The sequence below is a fragment of the Hyla sarda genome, chromosome 3, assembly GCF_029499605.1.
Source record: "Hyla sarda isolate aHylSar1 chromosome 3, aHylSar1.hap1, whole genome shotgun sequence".
Lineage (NCBI taxonomy): Eukaryota > Metazoa > Chordata > Amphibia > Anura > Hylidae > Hyla > Hyla sarda.
In genome coordinates this window covers 33,491,405-33,517,813 of record NC_079191.1, presented here as the reverse complement: position 1 = coordinate 33,517,813, position 26,409 = coordinate 33,491,405, and the positions used below count along the sequence as shown (strand labels likewise).

Genomic DNA, 26,409 nt, shown 5'->3' with positions numbered 1-26,409 from the left:
TATCGGTCATCTCCTGCTCTGGTCTGCTCGATCACAGACCAGAGCAGGAGACGCCGGGAGCCGCACGGAGGAAGGAGAGGGGACCTCCGTGCGGCGTTATGAATGATCGGATCCCCGCAGCAGCGCTGCGGGCGATCCGATCGTTCATTTAAATCGCGAACTGCCGCAGATGCCGGGATCTGTATTGATCCCGGCACCTAAGGGGTTAATGGCGGACGCCCGCGAGATCGCGGGCGTCGGCCATTGCCGGCGGGTCCCTGGCTGCGATCAGCAGCCGGGATCAGCCGCGCATGACACGGGCATCGCTCCGATGCCCGCGGTTATGCTTAGGACGTAAATGTACGTCCTGGTGCGTTAAGTACCACCTCACCAGGACGTACATTTACGTCCTGCGTCCTTAAGGGGTTAAAGGGGTATTCCAGGCAAAACTTTTTTTTATATATATATATATATATCAACTGGCTCCGGAAAGTTAAACAGATTTGTAAATTACTTCTATTAAAAATCTTAATCCTTCCAATAGTTATTAGCTTCTGAAGTTTTCTGTCTAAGACAGAAAACAGCAACTCAACTTCAGAAGCTAATAACTATTGGAAGGATTAAGATTTTTTAATAGAAGTAATTTACAAATCTGTTTAACTTTCCGGAGCCAGTTGATATATAAAAAAAAGTTTTTTCCTGGAATACCCCTTTAATATTTCAGCTTCCTGTAGGTGCCACTAGGGGGAGCGCTTTGTATGCGGCTCTTGTTCATGTTAATGTAACTCATAGACAACTGAGTACATGTTTACCCCCTAGTGGACATAACAGACTACTGCTGCTCCCCTTTCTTCTGACCAGGGCTAGGGTTGCCACCTTTCTTGCAAAAAATAAAAAATAAAACATACTGGCCATGCTAATTTGCATAATTAATTATTTATGTGTGACATCACAGGATACACATATGCGGGGGAAATTTTGTCCTATTCTGACCCCTAGAACTTTTTTTATTTCTCCTTCTATGGGCCTTTGTGAGGGCACAACTTTTGCGCCCCGATCTGCACTTGTTAACAGGACCATTTTTTGTTTTGATGGGACTTTTTGATCGCTTTTTTTTTTTTAAATAAAATTTGATAGTTACTAACTACAACTCCCAGCATGGCCTGATACAGCCTGTGGCTCAGCAGCTGTCCCAAACAAAAACTACAACTCCCAGCATGTTGGACTATATTGTAGTGTATAGTATAGGTCAGTGTTTCCACACCAGGGGTGCCTCCAGCTGTTGTAAAACTACAACTCCCAGCATGCCCGGACAGCCAATGGCTGTCCGGGCATGCTGGGAGTTGTAGTTTTGCAACAGCTGGAGGCGCTCTGGTTGGGAAACACTGGTAGAGTATATGGTGCAACATTCGGGGAGTTGGAGGATTGGTTGGATATATGTCGACCATTGCATGGCCACTATTTTTTAATATAAAAATACCGGCAGGGTGGCCAAAATATCGTCTGTGCCGGTAAAATTCTGGTCGGGTGGCAACCCTAGTCAGGGCAATGTAACATCCCAGAGTCAATGCCGACAGTCGAAGACCACCTCACCTTCAACAACAGCGCCAATGGTAAATTCCGCTGGGCTGTAGTAGGTGGGATTGTCCATAGAGGAGCCTGGTTTGGGAACTCTGCTTTTTTCTAAGAATTTCCCACCGATGATTCCTGAGTTGCGGATTTGTGGCTCAAAAATACTGATCATATCATCGGACAGGTAGTAGGACAAGATGAAACGTCGCCCCTTGTCTTCAGGGTTCATTGAGTCCTAGGAAGACACATAATGGAAAACATTAGATGTAATTATAAGGGTAAACTAGATGGATCTGCCAGAGGGTGCCCGTAATACCATAAAGCTCTGGTTGGCATTACCCATGACCATTCAATCAACATCTGGGCTTACTTGAGAAACAGGGTCGACCGGCGGTGGTTGTCAGACCCCATTCAGAGCCTATTCTGGGCCTCTTCTCCATCCAATCTAAGTCCAGCGAGAACTTGGGTTGGGAGTATCCACCAAAGGTTGAGTTTCTTTGTGGTGACCCAGTACAGAATATAGTATTCTGCCCATCCTGTGTGGCAGATGTTGCCTTCAGTGTCTGTCTTGGGCCCACACTACTCAAGACTCAATATCCCTTAATGTTATGAAATGGTTCATGTATTGGCATTTTCTGTGTACCTGTTGCTTTAAATGGGCACTGTCAGATACAAAAACTTTTGATATGTTGTAAAGCATGTATAACCAATAGGTTTTGCAATTGCTTTCATTAGAAAATTTTCAGTATTTCATGCTGAAAAAGCCAGTAAAACAACTGCCCCCCCCCCCCCACCTGCTTGGATACATACTAGTCCTGCTGTGTCCATGCATCATCACCTATGTCATGGACACACTTCCTTGATTGACAGCTCTGAGTGTAGGGCTCAGAGCTGGAGGAAAAATCCTCTCACTGTCAGCTTGTGTCCCGCTACTGTCAATGAGGACAAGCTGGGAGTTGTAGTTTTGCTAATGCTGGGGGAGATGTGAGCAGACAGCATACTGAGGGAGGGGGCGGAGACCTGTACAGTGAGGCCACGCCTCCTCCCTTTGAGAGGAATTCAGGTAAACCATGTGACTTGTCAGCCCAATGGGGATCCTCCAAATCTGCCCCTTATATAGTGTGTTCAGAGTAGCTGAGGTAATGTTTGGAGAAAGTCTGAAGAGAGTGTGAGATGTTCTGAGGAGGCCTCAAGTCCAATCCGGCAACCACGCATCTGATAAAGCAAATCCCCTGCACCCAGGCCAACGTCAAAGCCTAGTGATAAGCATTAAAGTCGCGGGGATCCAAGTCAGTCTAAAGCAGTCATACAAGTCAGTCATTCAAGTCAATGAAGTCAGCGTGAGTTGCTATACAGCAAGTCAGTCATACACAGCACAATCAACTACAAGTTCCAGCAAGGCGATAAGCTTCCAAGGTTTATCCTGCACCTCCCTTTGTACCAATCTGTAATGGATTTTACCATCTATCCTGCCTCAGTAAAGTCATTTTTTCCATAACCTGGTGTCAGAGTACTTATTGCCCCGCGCCTGGCCCAGGAGAAGCTGGCTCAACCTCGGGTGATGTATAGGTTAACCACGCCCTGGCGTCACGAAAAGGTTAATTTGCACATTACCATCACCCGACACCACATCTTTACTAACAAATATCCATATATCAGCCTATATGAGCTACTGTATATGAATGTATAATATCCATATAGACTGATACCTGGACAGTGTATAAACACTGCCCCCTGTTCCAGCATCTGGAGCCCCAGGGTCCGCACTTGAGGCCCAAAAACTAGAAGTATGTTCATGTTCTGTGTTATAGAAAGTATAGGATGGAGAAGCCTACCAGAGTAGCTGCGTATCTCAGGACGTTGTGGTCGTTCTCCAGCATCTTAATGACATCTTTCTTGGGCGGTTTAGGGATCAGAGTGAGACAATTCTGTAGAGAGTCTTCCAGCAGACCATAGCCATTGTATGGAGGGATGTCCTGGAGGAAAGAGGCATGAGATATAGGTCAGCTGGGGTAAAGGGTTCATCTTATAAAAGCAATAACCATATGACGGCCCAAATTATTTTTAGTTTTTACCCTACGACAGCCATAACTTGCTGTAGATGTAGAAACATTTTAGAACTCGACCGTGGCCTGTTCTGGGTCTATAGACCCTATAAGGGAGGATTCTGGTATTCATGTAAAGGAGGGGGATCTGTTTTGCGGCCTGTCATGAAAGGTAGTCGCATCTAGGGTCATTAGTAAAGTATTAGACAAACAGAGCTGATTTCTTCCAAAAACAGCCCCTGTCTTTAGGTTGTGGGTGGTATTTAGGGTTGCCACCTGGCACAGCTGGTATTTTGGCCACCCTGCCGGTATTTTTATATTTAAATACCTGCAACGCAATGGCCAGTATTTATCCAAGAAATCCTCCAACTCCCGGAATGGTTTCCTAACCAGAGCATCTCCAGCTGTTGCAAAACTACAACTCCCAGCATGCCCGGACAGCCAACGGCTGTCCGGGCATGCTGGGAGTTGTAGTTTTGCAACAGCTGGAGGCACCACAGTTTGAGAAACACTGACCTATACTATATACTACTATATAGTTCAACATGCTGGGTGTTGTAGTTTTGCAACAGCTGGAGGCACCCCTGGTTGGGAAACACTGACCTATACTATATACTACTATATAGTCAGACATGCTAGGTGTTGTAGTTTTGGAACAGCTGGGGGCACCATAGTTTGAGAAACACTGACCTATACTATATACTACTATATAGTCCAAGATGCTGGGTGTTGTAGTTTTGCAACAGCTGGAGGCACCCCTGGTTGGGAAACACTGACCTATACTATATACTACTATATAGTCCGACATGCTAGGTGTTGTAGTTTTGCAACAGCTGGAGGCACCCTAGTTTGAGAAACACTGACCTATACTATATACTACTATATAGTCCAACATGCTGGGAGTTGTAGTTTTGCAACAGCTGGAGGCACTCCTGGTTGGGAAACACTGACCTATACTATATACTACTATATAGTCCAACATGCTAGGTGTTGTAGTTTTGCAACAGCTGGAGGCACCCTAGTTTGAGAAACACTGACCTATATTATATACTACTATATAGTCCAACATGCTAGGAGTTGTAGTTTTGCAACAGCTGGAGGCGCCCCTGGTTGGGAAACACTGACCTATACTATATACTACTATATAGTCCAACATGCTGGGAGTTGTAGTTTTCATTTTGGGTCAGCTGCTAAGCCACCGGCTGTATTAGGGCATGCTGGGAGTTGTAGTTAGTAACTAACTGCAACTCTTGAATTTAATAAAAAAAAAAAAAAAAAGCGATCACAAAGTCACATTAAAACAAAGATAGTACTTATACAGTCCCATATAAGGAGAAATAATAAAGTAAGGCTGGGTTCACATCACGTTTTTGCCATACTGTTTTCAATCCGTTTTTCTAAAGAAAACCGTATGGCAAAAAAACGGATGGAACAGTATGGGAAAAAGTAAACTGTATGCGTTTTTAAACAGTATACTGTTTTTAAAAGTGCATACAGTTTCGTCAGTTTTTATAGAAAAAAAACATACGTTTTTGAAAATGTTGTCCATTTTTAATGGGAGGAGTCTTGGGTGGGGACTTTAGGATTCAAATGCGCATGTGCAAAGTAAAAAACGTATACGTTTTTCCCGTATGGAACCGTATACATGTGCGTTTCCCATTGACGTCCATGTTAAAAAAAAACGTATGCGGTTGCAGTAGACAAAATCGTGGTCAACCACGGTTTTGACTCCGGTTTAAAAATCGTACTGCAACCGCATAAGTTTTTTTTTTTTTAACATGGACGTCAATGGTAAACGCACATGTATACGGTTCCATACGGGAAAAACGTATACGTTTTTACTTTGCACATGCGCATTTGAATCCTAAAGTCCCCACCAAGACCCCTCCCATTAAAAATGGACAACATTTTCAAAAACGTATGCTTTTTTTTTTCTATAAAAACTGACGAAACTGTATGCACTTTTAAAAACAGTATACTGTTTAAAAACGCATACAGTTTACTTTTTCCCATACTGTTCCATCCGTTTTTTTGCCATACGGTTTTCTTTAGAAAAACGGATTGAAAACAGTATGGCAAAAACGTAGTGTGAACCCAGCCTAACAGGGGTCAGGATAGGACAAAATTTCCCACGCATATGTGTATACTGTGATGTCACGCAATTCATTATGCAAATGAGCATGGCCGGCATTTACATTTTTTTTTTTTTGCAAGAAAGGTGGCAACCCTAATGGTATTGCAGCTCAGTCCCACTGAAGTTAACGGAGCCAAGTTGTAATACCACACACAACCTGAGGACAGTTGTGGTGCTGTTTCTAGAAAAAATAAGCTCCGTTTTTCTATCCCTGGATATCCTGGTGTCTGTTCTGGGGTCTGCATTAAAGGGTATCTGTTCTTACATCAGGCATGGAGAGTCACGGCCCATTTTGGGGGGTCAGGTTACCAAGGCAACTGTACAATGATTTGCTCCTACTCTGGACAGTTCCAAAAATGGACAGAGGTGTCAGCAGAGAGCACTGTGATCAGACAGAAAAGAAATTCCTCTGTAGTATACAGCCGCTAATAAGTACTGGAAGGATTAAGATTTTTTTTTAATAGAAGTAATTTACAAATCTGTTTAACGTTCTGGGACCAGTTGATTTAAAAGAAAATGTTTTCCAGTAGAGTACCCCTATAAGGGCATTGGCTCTGAGGTTTCAATTATAGGGGGTCTGCATTTCTTTAGGGGCCTGTATGTAAGCGGCCTGAGGTTCATATTTTTTTTTTTTTAGAGCTCTGACCTGGGGTCTAAATTAATTTTTGCGTCTGATCTGGATATCTGTATTTTTATTTGTATTTATTTGTATTATATTTGTATTTTTTAGAGTCTGGAGTTTTTAGGGGCTCTCTTTTGGGGTCTGTAACCATGAATGGGGTCCACAAGTACCATTTATGGCTCATAGGTTGCGCCATATACTATACCAGTGTTTCCCAACCAAAGCGCCTCCAGCTATTGCAAAACTACAACTCCCAGCATGCCTGGACAGCCTATGGCTGTCCGGGCATACTGGGAGTTGTAGTTTTGCAACAGCTGGAGGCGCCCTGGTTGGGAAACACTGACCTATACAATATACTGCTATATAGTCCAACATGCTGGGAGTTGTAGTTTTCATTTGGGGCAGCTGCTGAGTCACAGGCTGTATCAGGGCATGCTGGGAGTTGTAGTTTTGCAACAGCTGGAGGCGCCCTGGTTGGGAAACACTGACCTATACTATATACTACTATATAGTCCAACATGCTGGGAGTTGTAGTTTTCATTTGGGGCAGCTGCTGAGTCACAGGCTGTATCAGGGCATGCTGGGAGTTGCAGTTTTGAAACAGCTGGAGGCACCCCTGGTTGGGAAACACTGACCTATATTATATAGTCCAACATGCTGAGAGTTGTAGTTTTCATTTGGGGCATCTGCTGAGCCACAGGCTGTATCAGGGCATGCTGGGAGTTGTAGTTAGTAACTAACTGCAACTCCCAAATTTAATAAAAAAATTTAAAAAAAAAAAGCGATCAAAAAGTCACATCAAAACAAAAATGGTACTGTTAAAAACGACAGATCGGGGTGCAAAAAATTAGCACTCACACAGGCCCGAATAAAAAAGTTATAGGGGTCAGAATAGGACAAAATTTCCCCTGCATATGCGCATCCTGTGATGTCACGTATATATAATTATTTATGCAAATTAGCATGCCCGGTATTTTTGGGGGGACATTTATCAAAACCTGTCCAGAGGAAAAGTTGCTGAGTTGCCCATAGCAACCAATCAGATCGCTTCTTTCATTTTTGAAAAGGCCTCTGCAAAATGAAAGAAGCCATCTGATTGGTTGCTATGGGCAACTCAACAACTTTTCCTCTACACAAGTTTTGATAAATCTCTGCCATTGTCATTAAGCCTTGTAGGAGCTGTAATGACGGCCATAGTGACCAAGCCTTCCAAGATACAGATATGACCAAGAAATGGCTAAATCAAACACAAAACGCAAGGAATTCTAGGGGAAAGACGGCCTCGCTGTATGTCTACCTGCTTCACTTCTTCTTCCTTCGGCTTCTTGACCTCAGCGGGTGTCATGTCTTGGATTCCGAGGTTGTCCTTATAGAAGTCCCGGGTGTAGTCGTCACAGTCATACAGGAAGAACCTACGCCCCAGAATGTTGACATGCTGGCCCACAATAAAATCCTGGGGGGAATACCACTCCGTCACCTCCTGGTCAGAGATTTCCAGGATACATTTTGGAAAGGTGTCTGTGGGGAAAGGATGAAGTTATTTTCCCTGTCTATAGCGTTAAGATTTGCAGAAACCAATAGTCTATGCAGCAGTGACCCTATGTAACCAAAAAGTTAGAATCAAATTAAACTTTATGTGATGTCCCAGTAAAGGACATGGTCCTGTACTACCCTTAGGCCCTGTCAGGTTGAGTCCCTCAGTGACCTGGGGGCTCTCCTGCAAGGTCTCCCCCTATAGGTAGTACAAAGGACCAGTGGGAGGTCTCAAGGACCTTTGTAAGTCTGTCATATGTTATGCAGTCACATGATTTGTTGTCACATGTTCTCCCAGAGAGCACCAGCTTAACATGCTCTTCTGCTGAAAGCAGCTCTTAGCTCTTACCACCTACTACCTGACTGAGCGCATCAACCACCAGAGATCTCAGTGCAAGTGATCAGCATCTGGAAGACCCCAAAAGCTACAGTCATTCCAGTAAGTCTCAAGTCTATGTCTGCTGTCACTGAAACTAGTCAAGTCCTGCATATAGTCAAGTCAAGTCCAATCTCAAGTCAAGTTAATTACAAGTATATTGGTCCAGCAAGCTGTGAGGTCCTTCTGGGTCCTGGCCACATCTCTGGGAATTCTGACCTTAGCTGTGAAGATAATTTCATTTGTCTTATACTCAGTAAAGCCTCTGTTTGACCATAACTGGTTGTGGACTCTCATTTCACTACTAGCAACTGGGATAGCGGAGGAACTGGGCATGTGGTGTTCTGGAACCCTAAAACCACACTGGCATCACGAACATTAGAGTTTAACAACATCTTTCCCCCGGGGTTAATACCATCTGATCCCACCAGTCACACCGCTACACCCGTGGTTCCGCCATACACCCGTGGGTCACCACATTTACATGTGCGAATGAAAGGATGAATGATAAAAGTGATTACAATATTAAGAATAAGTTTAATTCAAAGACTCCTATTGGCCCCCTTAAAGGGGTACTCCGCCCCAAGACATCTCATCCCCTATCCAGAGGATAGGGGATAAGATGTCTGATCGCGGGGGTCCCGCCGCTGGGGACCCTCGCAATCTCATCTGCGGCACCCCAGACATCCGATGCATCGCCGTGACATCACGAGCCTCCAGCACTGCACCCGATGCTCTAAATGAAAGCTGGGTGCAGATTTGGATAGGGGATAAGATGTCTAAAGGCGGAGTACCCTTTTAAGCAGAGATAAGATTGGCCATAGAGGTATACAGGTTCCATATGGCATCCTGTGGCCCATTTGCCCATGTGTTACACCTGGGCCTGTAGATCCTGCACATGCATAGGTTGCTAAAGCTGGTGTGGTGTCCCGGTACCGTATTGTATATGTTACCTATATAGAGGTCCCCATAGTCAGAGTCCCTAGAACGTCGGGGTCCCTCTTTTGTAGTTTTCCCCTTGTCACCTCTCACTTAGTCGATGACTATATAGCAGTTCAATTTAATATTAATATAAATATAAGGATAAATATGTATATATTTAGTTATCTACCTTTTCGGAGCGTAGCAGGACCTGCGGGTCACGTGATCAGGTTAAAACTCTATGGTTTTGCTAAAGGACCTTTGGTGCTTGTAGTCAGGTGATCACCCACAATGCAATGTAACGGTGAGTGACAGCTGATTGGACCAATCCAAAACGGCTCAGCCCCTGCCCATATAAGGGAGCTGCAGCCATTAATCTCTCTCTTGTTCCTGTGCTGCCAAGCAAGCAGCATCTCCTCTTCTCTCTTGGGTTGCTGACTCTGGAAGAGGTAGGACCTCCGCAGCTTACAAGACGATTTACTAGGCCAAAGCCTTGTGGCCTCGGCCTCTAACATAGCGGTTATACTAAGCAATTCCCCGCAAGATCACTGGACCTAAACGCACCCTTAAATCCAGCGGATCTATGCTACAAAATCTCTGAGAAGCTAAATTGAGCTTATCTGATCCCAACCAACTGTCAATCGCTGCTCAAGCTATATCTGTAGAGACTCTGTTATCTGGACTGTTACTATTACTACATGCACAGAAATTCCTCAGTAAAAGTTCCTGCAAGTTTTCAGGGAAGGATAGCAATAGGCCTGTCAAGAAACACAGCATTTAACCCTCACCCTGGCGTCACGAGTGACAAGGGTTAACAGCGCCCTTAACTATCCTGAACAGCAACACCCTAAATACCTTACACTCCCACAAGGCAGTATCCTCTCATCCGCCACCACACTGGCATCCCAGCTGGTCCCATAAATGCCCTGTTGGTGATAAATCTTATGACAATTCTTGGTAAACCCTTGCTATGTGTGGGTAAGCAGGGCCAGCTGGAAGCCATGAGAGGCCATGTGACCGATGTCCTGCACATATCGCTGAGCTGTTAGTGTCCCTTGTATTACTACTAGGGGTGACCGACTGTGGTATGTGATGGCTCCGCAGATCATCACACCAACAGGGGGCAGTGTGTCGTGTCACTCCAAAGCAAAGGCAGACTTAAAGGCTCACCACAAGGAGAATCATTTTTTCTGTCAATGAGTGTATATCAGATAAATTGCTCTCACCTTTCAGATCCTTCACAGATTTCGGTAAACGTTGTCGCTTCATTAATACGGGGAAAGGATCCCTCCCGTCATTTCGCTCGTGGACCTCCCGGACTTCCACTGTGTCATCCATGAGATAATAGTGTATAACAACCGGTCTTGTCTCTCCAAACATGTTGTCTGTGTCATCCCAGATTGAGAAAAACCGCAGGACCTGCGAAAGGAGAAAAGCTTCTCACAACTGAAGGTTTGTTTCAATTGCAGATAATCCTCTAGAGCAGTGGTCTCCAACCTGCGGACCTCCAGATGTTGCAAAACTACAACTCCCAGCATGCCCGGACAGCCAACGGCTGTCCGGGCATGCTGGGAGTTGTAGTTTTGCAACATCTGGAGGTCTGCAGGTTGGAGACCACTGCTCTAGACCCAAATTTTCCAAACAGTGTGCCTCCAGCTGTTGCAAGACTACAACTCCCATCTGGAAGTTGTAGTTTTGCAACAGCTGGAGGCACACTGCTGTTCTAGACAACTCATGGGGGGGGGGGGGGGGGGTCAGAAGAGATTTTCTACTCTAAATACTAAGTCTAAAATTTTATTTTTTGGTGTAGTTGCACCAAATTTATCTAAAAACTCTTTTAACAAAATCACTAGAGATGAGCGAACTTACAGTAAATTCGATTCGTCACGAACTTCTAGGCTCGGCAGTTGAAGACTTTTCCTGCATAAATTAGTTCAGCTTTCCGGTGCTCCTGTGGGCTGGAAAAGGTGGATACAGTCCTAGGAGACTCTTTCCTAGGAATGTATCCACCTTTTCCAGCCCACCGGAGCACCTGAAGGCTGAACTAATTTACGCAGGATAAGTCATCAACTGCCGAGCCGAGAAGTTTGTGACGAATCGAATTTACTGTAAGTTCGCTCATCTCTAAAAATCACCTACAGCGCAAAATTTTGGTGCCATTAAGCATTGTGAATACAGAAAACTGCTCTACCACTCATGATAAATTCTCCTCTATATCTCTGAAACGGTCTGACCCGAAACAGAGCTCCAAATCCCCAGCAGCCACCACTAGGGGGAGCTAAGTGAATATGTATTTTATTATTGCATTATAATGGAGCTCTTGAACCCCATCAGGATGTTGCAATTGTTTGGCGTTTTTATTTATTTATTTATTTTTAACTCCACTAAAATCTCCCTAAGCGGACACATCCCTATAGGGGACACCTCCTAATAGCGAACAGTTTTTTATTCCCCAGCAGAGTCCTATAAGAATTAAAGGGGTATTCCAGGAAAAAACTTTTTTTTATATATATCAACTGGCTCCAGAAAGTTAAACAGATTTGTAAATTACTTCTATTAAAAAATCTTAATCCTTTCAGTACTCATGAGCTTCTGAAGTTAAGGTTGTTTTTTTTCTGTCTAAGTAATCTCTGATGACACGTGTCTCGGGAACCGCCCAGTTTAGAAGCAAATCCCCATAGCAAACCTCTTCTAAACTGGGCGGTTCCCGAGACACGTGTCATCAGAGAGCACTTAGACACAAAAGAACAACCTACACTTCAGAAGCTCATAAGTACTGAAAGGATTAAGATTTTTTTAATAGAAGTAATTTACAAATCTGTTTAACTTTCTGGAGCCAGTTGATATATAAAAAAAAGTTTTTTCCTGGAATACCCCTTTAATGTATTTGCACCCTCCGAATAGGGGACATTCCCAATAGCGGACGCGGACACACCCAATAGGGGACAAAACACTCCCAATAGGGGACAAAAAACTTCCAATAGGGGAAAATTTTTTCACAATATGGGAAAAACAAAGCTTATGTGCCTGCCCTACCTTGTACATAGGGCTGCCAATACCTCAGTTAGGGGGTACAGCCAATACCTCAGTAAGCGGCCCAAGCTCCCCAGCACAGAAGCAGAAGACAGCTGTTTAAACAGTGGTCTCATGCATCTGTATATCTGCCGGCCACATCATTTGCCCCCCACCCCTGATCCCCCAGTGCCAAATCATCCCCCTCCTTTTATAACTCCCTGTGCCACATAATTTTCCCTTGATCCCCCGTGTTATTTCATCCCCCTGTATTACCCTCTATGCAAATTAATCACTTCCCTCTTTATCACCCCCTATGCCATTTCTTTCCCCCCCTTCAACCCACCTGTGCCATTTCATCCCCTTTTATCCCCCTATGCCACTTTATTTGCCCTGTGCCCTGTGATAAATCATTCCCCCCCCCTCACCCCTTGTACCACATCACTTTTTCCCTTCCCTCCTCCCCCTGTTCTTCTTACCTGGCCAGCAGGCTCAGGTGCAGGGGTTCTCAGCGGGTTTGACATTCTCCTGACGTCCTCTGCGCTGCACTCACTGAGAGGCTGTGAGCAGCGGTGGTTGCGGGCACTGACGAGTGATGCTCCTAACGTCACTCATCAGTGCCCACAGCTGCCGCCGCTGCTGCTCTTAGTCAGTGCAGCACAGAGGACGTCAGGAGAACAGCAAACCCGCTGAGAGCCCCTGCACCTGAACCTGATGGCCAGGTAAGAAGAATAACAGGGGGAGGAGGGAAGGGAAAAAGTGATGTGGCACAAGGGGTGAGGGGGGGGGGGGGAATTATTTGGCACAGGGGGATAAAGGGCGAATGAAATAGCACAGGGGGAAGAAATGGCACAGGGGGGAAGAAATTGCACAGGGGGTGGTAAAGAGGAGTTGATGAATTTTCATAGAGGGTAATAAAGGGGGAATGAAATAGCACATGGGGGATCAAGGGTGAAATTATGTGGCACAGGGGGTGGAGGGATGTTTGGCACAGGGGGAATAAAGTGGCACAGAAGGGTTCAAAGGGGGAAGAATGTAGTGGCATTGGGGGGGATCAAGAGGGGGAATAAAATGGTAGGGAGGGATGGAATGATACAGGGGGTTGATAAGAGGAGATTAAACTGCACTGGGAAATTCTACTGTAATATGGTTTTTATCATGTTTTCTAGGTAATTACACTCTGGAGTGAGGACAGTACAGAATTCGGTCATTTAGAAAGATTTTTGAGCCTTAGGAGGGGACATCTCTCAATAGTGGACACTTTTTATTCCATGTGATTGTCAGCTATTGGGAGATTCTACTGTACTGCGTTTACTGTGTTGAATAGATAACAAATTATATGTATATTATGGGTTCCAATTTTGGGTATTTTCTTTTTTTTCCCCTCCCCATAACAATAAAATTTGTAATGGCAGAAAGTTTTTTTCCCCACATAGAATTTTATCATTATTATTTTTTTTACATTTTAGATTTTGTATTGCTGTATTGCAATGTATTATGCTTCTGACAGGGGACTAAGACTAGGTTCACACCGAGGAAGCTCTGGTCTGAAAAATTCCATCCAGGGATTTGGAATGTGCCCAACGCCGCCTGAATCTGTTGGCGTAAGGATTGTGCGGACATTGCCGTTCCTATAGACCGCAATGTCTTCTGCACGGATTCCGCCTAAAGAATGAGCAAGATCATTCTTTCGGCAGTGGAATTACAGCAGCAAAATATCCGCAGCTGAAATTCCGTAGTGTGCAATGTACAGCGGAATCCCATTGCCAGAAATGGGATTCTGCTGCACTGGAATTTTTGACTGAAATTCCGGAGTATGAACCTAACCTAAGAGGCTTCTTATAGACTGTGACATGTCAACCGAACAGCATCCTATGATCATTGCTGTGGTTGGTTATCACTGTGGCATATAAGGGGGTTAAAGGAAAACCTTTAGACTGTTCATCCACACTAAACTCAATACATTGGGTTATATTGTGGGTGAACAGGGGTACAACGAGGGGTCACTTACTTAAAAGAGAAGTCTCATGGACAAAAACGTATCCCCTATCCAAAGGATAGGGGATAAGTTTTACATTGTGGGGGGTCCGAGTGCTGGGGCCCCAGCGATCTCCTATTTGGAGCCCCGGTGCACTAGCGCACCGGGGGCTCCAAACAGGAGATCGAGGGGGCTCCCAGCACTCGGACCCCCTACGATCTAAAACTTATCCCCTATCCGAAGGATAGGGGCTAAGTTTTTGATCATGAGACTTGTCCTTTAAATATGTCCAGTAGGTCCTGAGACATGTCCCCCAGGAGATCCTCTGCTGAATTCAGTGAATGGAGTCACAGACAAAGGATATGTAAATTGAGCCAACGAAGCCCCGTAGGGCTCTGTGCACTGAGGACAAGCAGGGCTCTGTGCACTGAGGACAAGCAGGGCTCTGTACACTGAGGACAAGCAGGGCTCTGTACACTGATGACAAGCAGGGCTCTGTACACCGAGGACAAGCAGGGATCTGTACACTGAGGACAAGCAGGGCTCTGTATACTGAGGACAAGCAGGGCTCTGTGCACTGAGGACAAGCAGGGCTCTGTGCACTGAGGACAAGCAGGGCTCTGTACACTGAGGACAAGCAGGGCTCTGTGCACTGAGGACAAGCAGGGCTCTGTGCACTGAGGACAAGCAGGGCTCTGTACACTGAGGAGAAGCAGGGCTCTGTACACTGAGGACAAGCAGGGCTCTGTACACTGAGGACAAGCAGGGCTCTGTACACTGAGGACAAGCAGGGATCTGTACACTGAGGACAAGCAGGGCTCTGTACACTGAGGAAAAGCAGGGCACTGTACACTGAGGACAGGCGGGGCTCTGTACACTGAGGACAAGCAGGGCTCTGTACACTGAGGAAAAGCAGGGCTCTGTACACTGAGGACAAGCAGGGCTCTGTACACTGAGGACAAGCAGGGCTCTGTACACTGAGTACACTGAGGACAAGCAGGGCTCTGTACACTGAGGACAAGCAGCGCTCTGTACACTGACGACAAGCAGGGCTCTGTATACTGAGGACAAGCAGGGCTCTGCGCACTGAGGACAAGCAGGGCTCTGTGCACTGAGGACAAGCAGGGCTCTGTGCACTGAGGACAAGCAGGGCTCTGTACACTGAGGACAAGCAGGGCTCTGTATACTGAGGACAAGCAGGGCTCTGTATACTGAGGACAAGCAGGGCTCTGTGCACTGAGGACAAGCAGGGCTCTGTACACTGAGGACAATTGGGGCTCTGTATACTGAGGACAAGCAGGGCTCTGTATAGTGAGGACAAGCAGGGCTCTGTACACTGAGGACAAGCAGGGCTCTGTACACTGAGGACAAGCGGGGCTCTGTATAGTGAAGACAAGCAGGGCTCTGTACACTGAGGACAAGCAGGGCTCTGTACACTGAGGACATGCAGGGCTCTATACACTGAGGACAAGCAGGGCTCTGTACACTGAGGACAAGCAGGGCTCGGTGCAGTGAGGACAAGCAGGGCTCTGTACACTGAGGACAAGCGGGGCTCTGTACACTGAGGACAAGCGGGGCTCTGTACACTGAGGACAAGCAGGGCTCTGTATACTGAGGACAAGCAGGGCTCGGTGCAGTGAGGACAAGCAGGGCTCGGTGCAGTGAGGACAAGCAGGGCTCTGTACACTGAGGACAAGCAGGGCTCTGTACACTGAGGACAAGCGGGGCTCTGTACACTGAGGACAAGCAGGGCTCTGTACACTGAGGACAAGCAGGGCTCTGTACACTGAGGACAAGCGGGGCTCTGTACACTGAGGACAAGCAGGGCTCTGTATACTGAGGACAAGCAGGGCTCTGTACACTGAGGACAAGTATGGCTCTACACACTGAGGACAATTGGGGCTCTGTATACTGAGGACAAGCAGGGCTCTGTACAGTGAGGAAAAGCAGGGCTCTGTACACTGATGACAAGCGGGGCTCTGTGCACTGAGGACAAGCAGAGCTCTGTACACTGAGGACAAGCAGGGCTCTGTACACTGAGGACAAGCAGGGCTCTGTACACTGAGGACAAGCAGGGCTCTGTACACTGAGGACAAGCAGGGCTCTGTACACTGAGGACAAGCAGGGCTCTGTACACTGAGGACAAGCAGGGCTCTGTACACTGAGGACAAGCAGGGCTCTGTACACTGAGGACAAGCAGGGCTCTGTACACTGAGGACAAGCAGGGCTCTGTACACTGAGGACAAGCAGGGCTCTGTGTAGTGAGGCTCTGTGACATGCCCCTGGCTCACACATGAGGATGATTGACAAGCCAGGAGCCTGCACATATCCCTGCTTGTCCTACCCTCACTTCCTGTATTTGGACTCCTCATAGAGACACACAGGCAATAGCTGCAGGGACAGCATTTTTTTCTCCCAAAAATATACACATTTTCTAACCAAAGTTTTTGTTGATGACAGGTTCACTTTAAATGGCCTGGACGGGAGTAATCTCCTATGCCATCCTTCGCAGTGGGATGTAATATACAGCTGTTGCTGATGGTGCGGGCACAGTCACACCACCCACAGTGGATATCAGCGCCATTAGGGATGTTGTGTCAAGGGGTTACGTGTAACTCCCATAGACTTTTAAGAGGTGACATGTGACTATATATCAATATATAATTGTATCAGTGGTCCTCCTGTAATTGGCAGGACCATGTTGGTACCCTTTAGGTCCCATTGACACCAGGTTGAAGGAATTATACTGTATTTATAAACAACGTTACCTTGCGGTCCATGGTTAGGAATTGCTTGAGTTTATCGAAGTCAGAGGCGGTGGTGTAGGTGCGGTTTGGCTCTCGGCGGAGCTCGGTGTAGGGATCGGGGGGGATTTCTTCTGGGAGGTTCAGTTCGATTCCCTCACTCTCTAAGAAATCCTGTGTAAGATGACAACAAAGGATCGGAATCTGCGTATATTACTTCGCCTTTATTAGAGATTTAGCCCTAACACTAGACCAGTGTTTCCCAAGCAGGGCTCCTCCAGCTGTTGCAAAACTACAACTCCCAGCATGCCCGGACAGCCGCAGGCTGTCCGGGCATGCTGGGAATTGTAGTTTTGCAACAGCTGGAGGCACCTTGCTTGGGAAACACTGCACTTGGACATTTAGAGGGAGAAAAGTTGCCCAGTTGCCCATAGCAACCAATCAGAGCGCTTCTTTCATTTTGCAGAGGCCTTGTTAAAAATGAAAGCAGTGATCTGATTGGTTGCTATGGGCAACTGGGCAACTTTTCCTCTGGACAGGTCTTCCTAAATCTCCCCCTTAAAGGGGTACTACGGTGGAAAACTTTTTTTTTTTTTTTTTTATCAACTGGTGCCAGAAAGTTAAACAGATTTGTAAATGACTTCTATTAAAAAAATCCCAATCCTTAGAGTACTTATCAGCTGCTGTATGCTACAGAGAAAGTTCTTTTCTTTTTAAATTCCCATTCTGTCTGTCTTTTCTTTTTGGAACACAGAGCTCTCTGCTGACATCATGAGCACAGTGCTCTCTGCTGACATCTCTGTCCATTTTAGGAACTGTCCAGAGTAGGAGAAAATCCCCATAGCAAACCTATGCTGTTCTGGACAGTTCCTAAAATGGACAGAGATGTCAGCAGAGAGCACTGTGCTCGTGATGTCAGCAGAGAGCAATGTGTTCCAAAAAGAAAAGAATTTACTCTGTAGTATTCAGCAGCTAATAAGTACTGGAAGGATTAAGATTTTTTTTTAATAGAAGTCATTTACAAATCTGTTTAACTTTCTGGCACCTGTTGATTTAAAAAAACTTTTTTCCACAGGAGTACCCCTTTAAAGGGGTACTCCGCCCCTAGACATCTTATCCCCTATCCAAAGGATAGGGGATAAGATGTCAGATCGCTGCGGTGCCGCTGCTGGGGACCCCGGGGATCGCTCCTGCAGCACCCCGCTATCATTACTGCACAGAGCGAGTTCGCTCTGCACGTAATGACACGCAATACAGGGGCCGGAGCATCGTTACGTCCGGCTCCGCCCCTCGTGACATCACGGCCCACCCCTTTCAATACAAGTCTATGGAAGGGGGCACGGCGGTCGTCACGCCCCCTGCCATAGACTTGCATTAAGGGGACGGGCCGTGATGTCACGAGGGGCGGAGCCATGATGTCACGCGACTCCGTCCCCTGTATCGCCCGTCATTACGCACAGAGCGAACTCGCTGCCGGGGCTCCCCAGCAGCGGCACCGCGGCGATCTGACATCTTATCCCCTATCCTTTGAATAGGGGATAAGATGTCTAGTGGCGGAGTACCCCTTTAATGCTAGTTTTGGTCATTACCTGTGTGAATTTGTCACAGCTGACAATACGGAACGTCCTGCCGTACAGGGTGATGTTGATCCCCACATTAAGATCCTTCCAGTGGTAATGATCTCCGTTGTCATTTTTTGGGTGTCTTTGACGCTTTATAAATGTGCCTTGCGGTATTCCAGAATTCTCCACCAGGGGCTCCACCACGGAGATAGTGTCATCTTCCAGGTAGTAATACACACTCACTCTCCGCACCCTGTAGTGTTCATCTTGGGAGATGGGGACGGCTTCTTTGAAGTAGGCCTCAAATTTTAACACCTAAAGATCACAAAAGCAATGTTTGTAATGGATTAGCAGAAATGAGGATTTACGCAAACCTGCTGTTTTTCGGACATGCTAAAGAGGCACGACTTGGCGCTAACTGCTTTATATTAAAGGGTTACTCCGCTCCCCAGAACTCAATGTTCCAAACGCTGGGTGCGGGCTTCCGTGTTCACGCCCGCCCCCTTGAGATGTCACGCCCCGCCCCCTCAATGAAAGTCTGTGGGAAGGGGGTGCGACGTCACGGGGCGGGGCGTGTCATCACAAGGGGGCGGGTGTGAACACGGAAGCCCACACCCAGCGTTTGGAACATGGAGTTCCGGACGCTGGGGAGCGTAGTAACCCTTTAAGTTGCTGTCGTCAGGGCATGCTGGCTGTCCTAGTTCCACATTAGCTAAAAAGGCACGGCTTAGGGATAATTGCAAACAATTTGCAAAAAGCAAAAAATCCTGCTTAAAGGGGTACTTCACTGGAAATTTTTTTTTTTTTAAATCAACTGGTGCTAGAAAGTTAAACAGATTTGCAAATGACTTCTATTTAAAATTTTTTATGCTTCCAGTAATTATCAGCTGCTGTATACTACAGTGGAAGTTCTTTTTCTTTTTGAATTTCCATTCTGCCTGACGATAGTGCTCTCTGCTGACACCTCTGTCCATTTTAGGAACTGTCCAGAGCAGGAGAGGTTTGCTATGGGGTGATAAGTACTGGAAGGATTAAGAATTTTATATAGAAGTAATTTACAAATCTTTTTAACTTTCTGGCACCAGTTGACTTAAAAAAAAAATAAAGTTTTCCAATGCAGTACCCCTTTAAAGCCTATCGTCTAGGCCTAAAATATAAATTCTACTTGGAAATTCCACAGTATAAAAGGGCCCTGAAGGGTAGGGTTGCACACGTCGTATTTTGTTGCATATTTGCCGCTGTCTATTTTTCTACCCATTAAAGTCAATGGGTAACAAAATCAGCTGCAAAAAATATGCAGCAAAATAGGGCATGCATGACCCCACCTTTAAGGGATTATCCTGGGTAAGAAATACAGAGCTAATTTATTCCAAAAACAGCACCACCTCTGTCCTCAGGTTGTGTGTGGTATTGCAGCTCAGTTCCATTGAAGTAAATAGAGTCAAGTTGTAATATCACACACAACCTGAGGACAGAGGTGGTGCTGTTTTTGGAATAAATTAGCTCTGTATTTCTATTCCTGGATAAGTTCTTTAAAGAGATGGTCTGTGGACTGTTTAGAGACTGTTACTGATAGAAAATGTTACAGATCATCAGATCCAGGTGTTTTCTGATTTACCTTTTTGTCAAACGCCACATAAGAGGGGATGAAGGTGGAGGGCGGGGCTTGTTTCACCTGCCCGTAGGTTAGAGTAGGCCTTTTGTTGGCGAGTTCATCTAGTTCTGCCTGTGACAACTGATTGACTGTGATCGGATCCCTACCGATCCCTACGGTGGGAAGCACAGGCCGACTGTAGCCATTACGATACGTCAGGGTCTGAGAGCGGTGGAAAGCAGATTTCTGGTAACAAAAACAAATGTCAGTAAAAGATCATACATGTGTAATGTCCCAGTACAGGATATAACCCTGTACAGTACTTAGGCCCTGTCAGGTTGAGTCCCTCATTGTCCTAGGAGCTCTCCTGCAGTGTCTCCCCCAGTATTGATGCTAGTGTTACTGTGTATAGTCAGTATAATGTTATGTACTATGTGTATAAAGTATAAAGGACCTTTGGAGGTATCACCTGTTATGTTAAGGACCTTTGGAGGTATCACCTGTTATGTTCACATGATGTGTTATGTTACCCAGAGAGCACCAGTTGACCACCTGACCTGCAGCTTGACCTATGGGCTTCTTGCTCATCCCCCATTTATAAGAGGGGCAGCCATTACTATCTCGCTCTTACACCATCACTCCTGCTGAGGAATAGCAAAGCACAGACATCACAGACCCTGTGTCCAGTCCACCTGGAGGCCATAAAGCCTGCACACCAGCCACATTGTCAGTAAGTCATCTCATCTATGTCTGCTGTCTCTACCAAAGTCAAGTCACTAGTCAAGTCAATTATAGTCAGAGTGGTTGTATTGGAGTCTGACCCAAAAGTACTGCAAGCCCCAGCAATCTGCAAGGCCCTTTCCATGTTACTGGTCGACTTTCTGGGATTCTGGCCTAGCTGTAAAGACTTTAACAACTGTCTGACCTCAGTAAAGCCTCCGTTAACCCTTACCTGGTCTTGGACTATCATTGCTCTGCCTAACCTTGGGATAACCGTGCTACCGTTCGGGTGGTTACCGGAAAAACCACTCTGACCTCACCAACATTAGGGGTTAATAACACCTTGCCCCTGGGCTATACCATCTGCCCCATCCACCTGCACCCTTTACACCCTGTGGTCACACCACAACTTTGGCGTCACCACACATGGCACTCTCTGATACAGGGTACAGTATAATACATGGCACACTGACACAGGGTACAATATTAATGGGAGCAGGGGGTGGGGTGAATGGAAGCAGGAGTGGGGGGGTGAATTGATGCAGGGGCAAAGCGGGGGTTTGAATAGAAGCAGGGGGTTGAATAGAAGCAGGGGCGGGGGGGTTGAATGGAAGCAGGGGCAGGGGGTTGAATGGAAGCAGGGGCGGGGGGTTGAATGGAAGCAGGGGGTGAATGGAAGCAGGGTGGGTGGCTGCGGGGTGAATGGAATCAGTGGCAGGGGTAGATGGGTGGCTGCAGGGTGAATGGAAGCAGTGGCAAGGGTGGATGGCTGGGGGGTGAATGGAAGCAGTGGTGGGGGGATGGGGGGGGGAGAATGGAAGCAGGGTGGGGGTGAATGGAAGCAGGGGCAGGGTGGGGGTAAATAGAAGCAGGGGGCAGGGTGGGGGTGAATGGAAGCAGGGGCAGGGTGGGGTGAATGGAAGCAGTGGCGGGGTAGTGGTGAATGAAGGCAATGGCGCTGGGAGGCTGGAGGCAACGTGGGTGGGAGGCTGAAGGCAAAAGGTGTGAGTGATTGGTTGGCTGTAGACAATAGGCAATAGGGGTGGGTGGATGGGAGTCTTGAGGCAATAGGGGTGTGTGAGAGGCTGGAGGCAATAGGGGTAGGTGAGAGGCTGGAGGCAATAAGGGTGGATGGGAGTCTGGAGGCAATAGGGGTGGGTGAGAGGCTGGAGGCAATAGGGGTGGGTGAGAGGCTGAAGGCAATAGGGGTAGGTGAGAGGCTGGAGGCAATAGGGGTGGGTGAGAGGCTGGAGGCAATAGGGGTGGGTGAGAGGCTGGAGGCAATAGGGGTAGGTGAGAGGCTGGAGGCAATAGGGGTGGGTGGATGGGAGTCTGGAGGCAATAGGGGTAGGTGAGAGGCTGGAGGCAATAGGGGTGGATGGGAGTCTGGAGGCAATAGGGGTGGGTGAGAGGCTGGAGGCAATAGGGGTGGGTGAGAGGCTGGAGGCAATAGGGGTGGGTGAGAGGCTGGAGGCAATAGGGGTGGGTGAGAGGCTGGAGGCAATAGGGGTTGGTGAGAGGCTGGAGGCAATAGGGGTAGGTGAGAGGCTGGAAGCAATAGGGGTAGGTGAGAGGCTGGAGGCAATAGGGGTGGGTGAGAGGCTGGAGGCAATAGGGGTAGGTGAGAGGCTGGAGGCAATAGGGGTAGGTGAGAGGCTGGAGGCAATAGGGGTAGGTGAGAGGCTGGAGGCAATAGGGGTGGGTGAGAGGCTGGAGGCAATAGGGGTAGGTGAGAGGCTGGAGGCAATAGGGGTGGGTGAGAGGCTGGAGGCAATAGGGGTAGGTGAGAGGCTGGAGGCAATAGGGGTGGGTGAGAGGCTGGAGGCAATAGGGGTGGGTGAGAGGCTGGAGGCAATAGGGGTAGGTGAGAGGCTGGAGGCAATAGGGGTAGGTGAGAGGCTGGAGGCAATAGGGGTGGGTGGATGGGAGTCTGGAGGCAATAGGGGTAGGTGAGAGGCTGGAGGCAATAGGGGTGGATGGGAGTCTGGAGGCAATAGGGGTGGGTGAGAGGCTGGAGGCAATAGGGGTGGGTGAGAGGCTGGAGGCAATAGGGGTGGGTGAGAGGCTGGAGGCAATAGGGGTGGGTGAGAGGCTGGAGGCAATAGGGGTTGGTGAGAGGCTGGAGGCAATAGGGGTAGGTGAGAGGCTGGAAGCAATAGGGGTAGGTGAGAGGCTGGAGGCAATAGGGGTGGGTGAGAGGCTGGAGGCAATAGGGGTAGGTGAGAGGCTGGAGGCAATAGGGGTAGGTGAGAGGCTGGAGGCAATAGGGGTAGGTGAGAGGCTGGAGGCAATAGGGGTGGGTGAGAGGCTGGAGGCAATAGGGGTAGGTGAGAGGCTGGAGGCAATAGGGGTGGGTGAGAGGCTGGAGGCAATAGGGGTGGGTGAGAGGCTGGAGGCAATAGGGGTAGGTGAGAGGCTGGAGGCAATAGGGGTGGGTGAGAGGCTGGAGGCAATAGGGGTAGGTGAGAGTCTGGAGGCAATAGGGGTGGATGAAAGGCTAGAGGCATTTGAGAGTTTGGAGGTATTTGACAGGTACGCTTTAAAATCTGTGTAAAAATGTGCATGAATTTCAGATTCCATGTGGGGTTTTTTAAGGCAGAGTTTTCAGCCTCATTAATTTACTATGTGAGCAAGCCCTGAGGCTAAGTTTCCCCTTTTATTTTTTTATTTTTATTTAATTTTTTTGCAAAAACGTCCCAAAAAAGCTCTGAGTTTTTTAGTTAAAAAAATGCCAGGGCCAGATGTCAGCTAAACGTCAATAGGGATTTATGAAACGCCAAACCCGCTTGGCATTCCTTTCCCATTTTTTCACTCACTGGGCTCAGTGGCAATTTTCCAAAATGCAAGCATGTTTAGACTAAGGCTTTTTTATTTTGGACAAAATCGTGACATTTCTCTCCCATAGAAGTCTATCGGAGCAAAAAAATAATAAAGATCCATATAAAATGGGTTTAGCATTAGCGTTTTTTTCTGGCTCCCAGACCCCCCCATTTCTTCAATAGAAATCCTTGAGTCACATGATAAATGAATCACATGACTTTGTCATGATAAAAACGCCCCCCCCCCCCCCCCCCCAAAAAAAAAAAAAATACAAAAAAAAAAACACCAAGTTTTAATTAACTCCACTATTTTTGAAATACCAGAGAAATAAAATAAAAAAAATATAAAAACACCACAAAAACTGCAAAATGTAAGGGCTTTTTCTGGGGTGTTTTTTTTTACAGGTAAAAAAAAAAAACTTGTAGAAACTAAGACTTAGGGCTAATTCACACTACGAAAATCCATGAGGAATTCCGCCTTGCATCACAAGTCCATTAGCTTCAATGGGTTTTCCTCTGCTCTGGTCACATGACAGAACTTCCAATGAGGATTTCGAATTGCGGCGGAAGATTGATCGCCACAATCCGCTAGTCATAGCCCATTAGCCATTGGGTATTTTTTTCGTAAAATTAGTGCCGATTTCACTCCTAAATGGAGCATAAAGGGGTGCGGAACCAAAGAGGAATTCAGTCAGGAAATTTTCGATAGTGTGAACGAGCCCCTACGAGTGACAGGACTGGAGAAGAAAATTCCGGGGGCTGCGGTTGTTTACCTCATGGACTTGCATTTGTTGGGAGACTACAACTCCCAGCATGCTCGCTCTGATAGCTGGGATCGGCGACAACTGCGTTCCCGTTTAACCCCTCAGGTGCTGCAGTCAATAGGTAATATAGCATTCATGAAGCTGTACCCATACACCCTCCCTCCATTGTATCCGCTATGGGCACTTACGGTGGGGTCCCGGTAGGTGTTCCCGGGTAGGAATGGCAGCCCGTGTACAGGATGAGAGGACATGATCCCTCCAGCGTCTCTCTCCTTGCAGTCTATGGGCCTGGCTGTCTCTCTGCTGCTTGTTTACCAGGCAACAGGCAGACATGCCTCTGGTCTCCATGGTGATGTAAACAATAGGAGGCCTCACCCGACTCCATTACTGTGTCACCCTGGGGTTTCTGTATACACAGACTATTCCTATATATCAGTAGTCTCTAAACTGTGGACCACCAGCTGTCGCAAAACTACATCTCCCAGCATGCCCGGACAGCCAACGGCTGTCCGGGCATGCTGGGAGTTGTAGTTTTGCGGCAGCTAGAGGCCCACAGTTTGGAGACCACTGTGCTATATACTGGAGACCACTGCTATATCACTGCTATACTATCCCAAATTCCGCCATAAATCAGACTCCCGTTGATTTTTTTTTAATAAGATTTAAGATTAGCGTCTGTTCACACAGCGACATTTCCACGCAGAAATTTTCCAATGAAGATCCTTAATTGAGAATCCGCGCAAAAATTCTGTGCCAAAATTAGCGCCAATTCCGCTTTATTTCTGCTCGGAAACTTTCCTAGTCGTTGTCCCCAGTGTGAACCCTCTTGTTATACAGCCAGGTAGAACCGCAATTCAGGAGACTCAGCTTTCCAAGAGACCTGAATGGACAATGCAGTTATTTAGTTAGCCGTCCCGCACAACAAAGAAGAAATATCATTCAAGAACATGTAGCTTTTCCGGCAATGGCAAAATGTCTAGTTATGCAGTCACACATCATTTCAGAATTAACATTCAGGACACCCAGCTTTTCTAGAGACCTGAAAGGCAAAATGCTATTTTTTTTTAATCCTTTTAAAAACTAACACTGTAAAACAAAGGAAGATTTGTCATCCTGAATAACAAATCCATCTATTTCTGCAGTAAGGCATCTACTGTTTTATAATTAGGCAGAACTGCAATTAAGAAAACTCCGCTTTCCTAGAGACCTGAATGGAAAATGCAGTTATACATCCTCCTGTATAACAAGGAAGAAATATCATTCAAGATGTGTAGCTTTTTCAACAATTGCAAAATGTCTAGTTATGCAGTCACACATCACTTCAGAATTAACATTCAGAACACCCAGCTTTTCTGGAGACCTGAAAGGCAAAATGCATTTTTATCCTTTTAAAAATTAACACTGTATAACAAAGGAAAATTTATTATCCTGAATAACAAATCCATCAATTTCTACAGTGAGGCATCTACTGTTATAGAACTAGGCAGAACTGCAATTAAGAAAGCTCAGCTTTCCTAGAAACCTGAATGGCAAATGCAGTTATACATCCTCCTGTATAACAAGGAAGAAATATAATTCACGATGTGTAGTTTTTCTGGCAATTGCAAAATTTATAGTCATGCAGTCACATATCACTGCAGAAATACCATTCAGGACACCCAGCTTTCCTAGGAAGCTGAAAGGCAAAAATGCATTTCTACCATGTAAAAAAACTCACACTCTATAAAAAAGACAGAATTATCATTAAAGACATAAACCTTTCCCGAAGTCCTGAATGACAAATCCATTTAATTCTGCAGTAACGAATCTAATATAACTAGATAGAACTGCAATTCTGGAGACTTAGCTTTCCTAGAGATCTGAATGGCAAATTCAGTTATACGACCTCCGGAATAACAAGATAAAAATGTAATTCTAGATGTGTAGCTTTTCCGAAATTGCTAAATGTCTAGTTATGCAGTGATGCTTTCCTTGCTATATGTCTAGACAGAATTTAGGACACTCAGCTTTCCCAGAGTCCTAATAGGCACAGTG

General features: G+C 46.5%; 1 protein-coding gene across 2 annotated transcripts in view; it reads right to left on the bottom strand.

Annotated features, from left to right (window-relative positions):
- The window catches only part of EFHC1 (EF-hand domain containing 1), a 35,034-nt gene extending 10,241 nt beyond the window's left edge, over nt 1–24,793 (bottom strand). Inside the window, exons 1-8 of one of the 2 annotated variants that reach the window (XM_056564029.1) lie at nt 24,564–24,793; nt 20,097–20,318; nt 18,506–18,793; nt 16,941–17,090; nt 10,409–10,601; nt 7,650–7,870; nt 3,387–3,527; nt 1,573–1,786 (exon numbers count right to left, since the gene is read on the bottom strand). In XM_056564029.1, coding sequence (XP_056420004.1) covers nt 1,573–1,786; nt 3,387–3,527; nt 7,650–7,870; nt 10,409–10,601; nt 16,941–17,090; nt 18,506–18,793; nt 20,097–20,318; nt 24,564–24,626 — 1,492 coding nt within the window. In that variant the 5' untranslated portion in view covers nt 24,627–24,793. The remainder of the gene's footprint in view (nt 1–1,572; nt 1,787–3,386; nt 3,528–7,649; nt 7,871–10,408; nt 10,602–16,940; nt 17,091–18,505; nt 18,794–20,096; nt 20,319–24,563) is intronic. The other variant, XM_056564030.1, reaches the window with a different exon arrangement.
- Between the last annotated feature and the right edge of the window lie 1,616 nt (nt 24,794–26,409).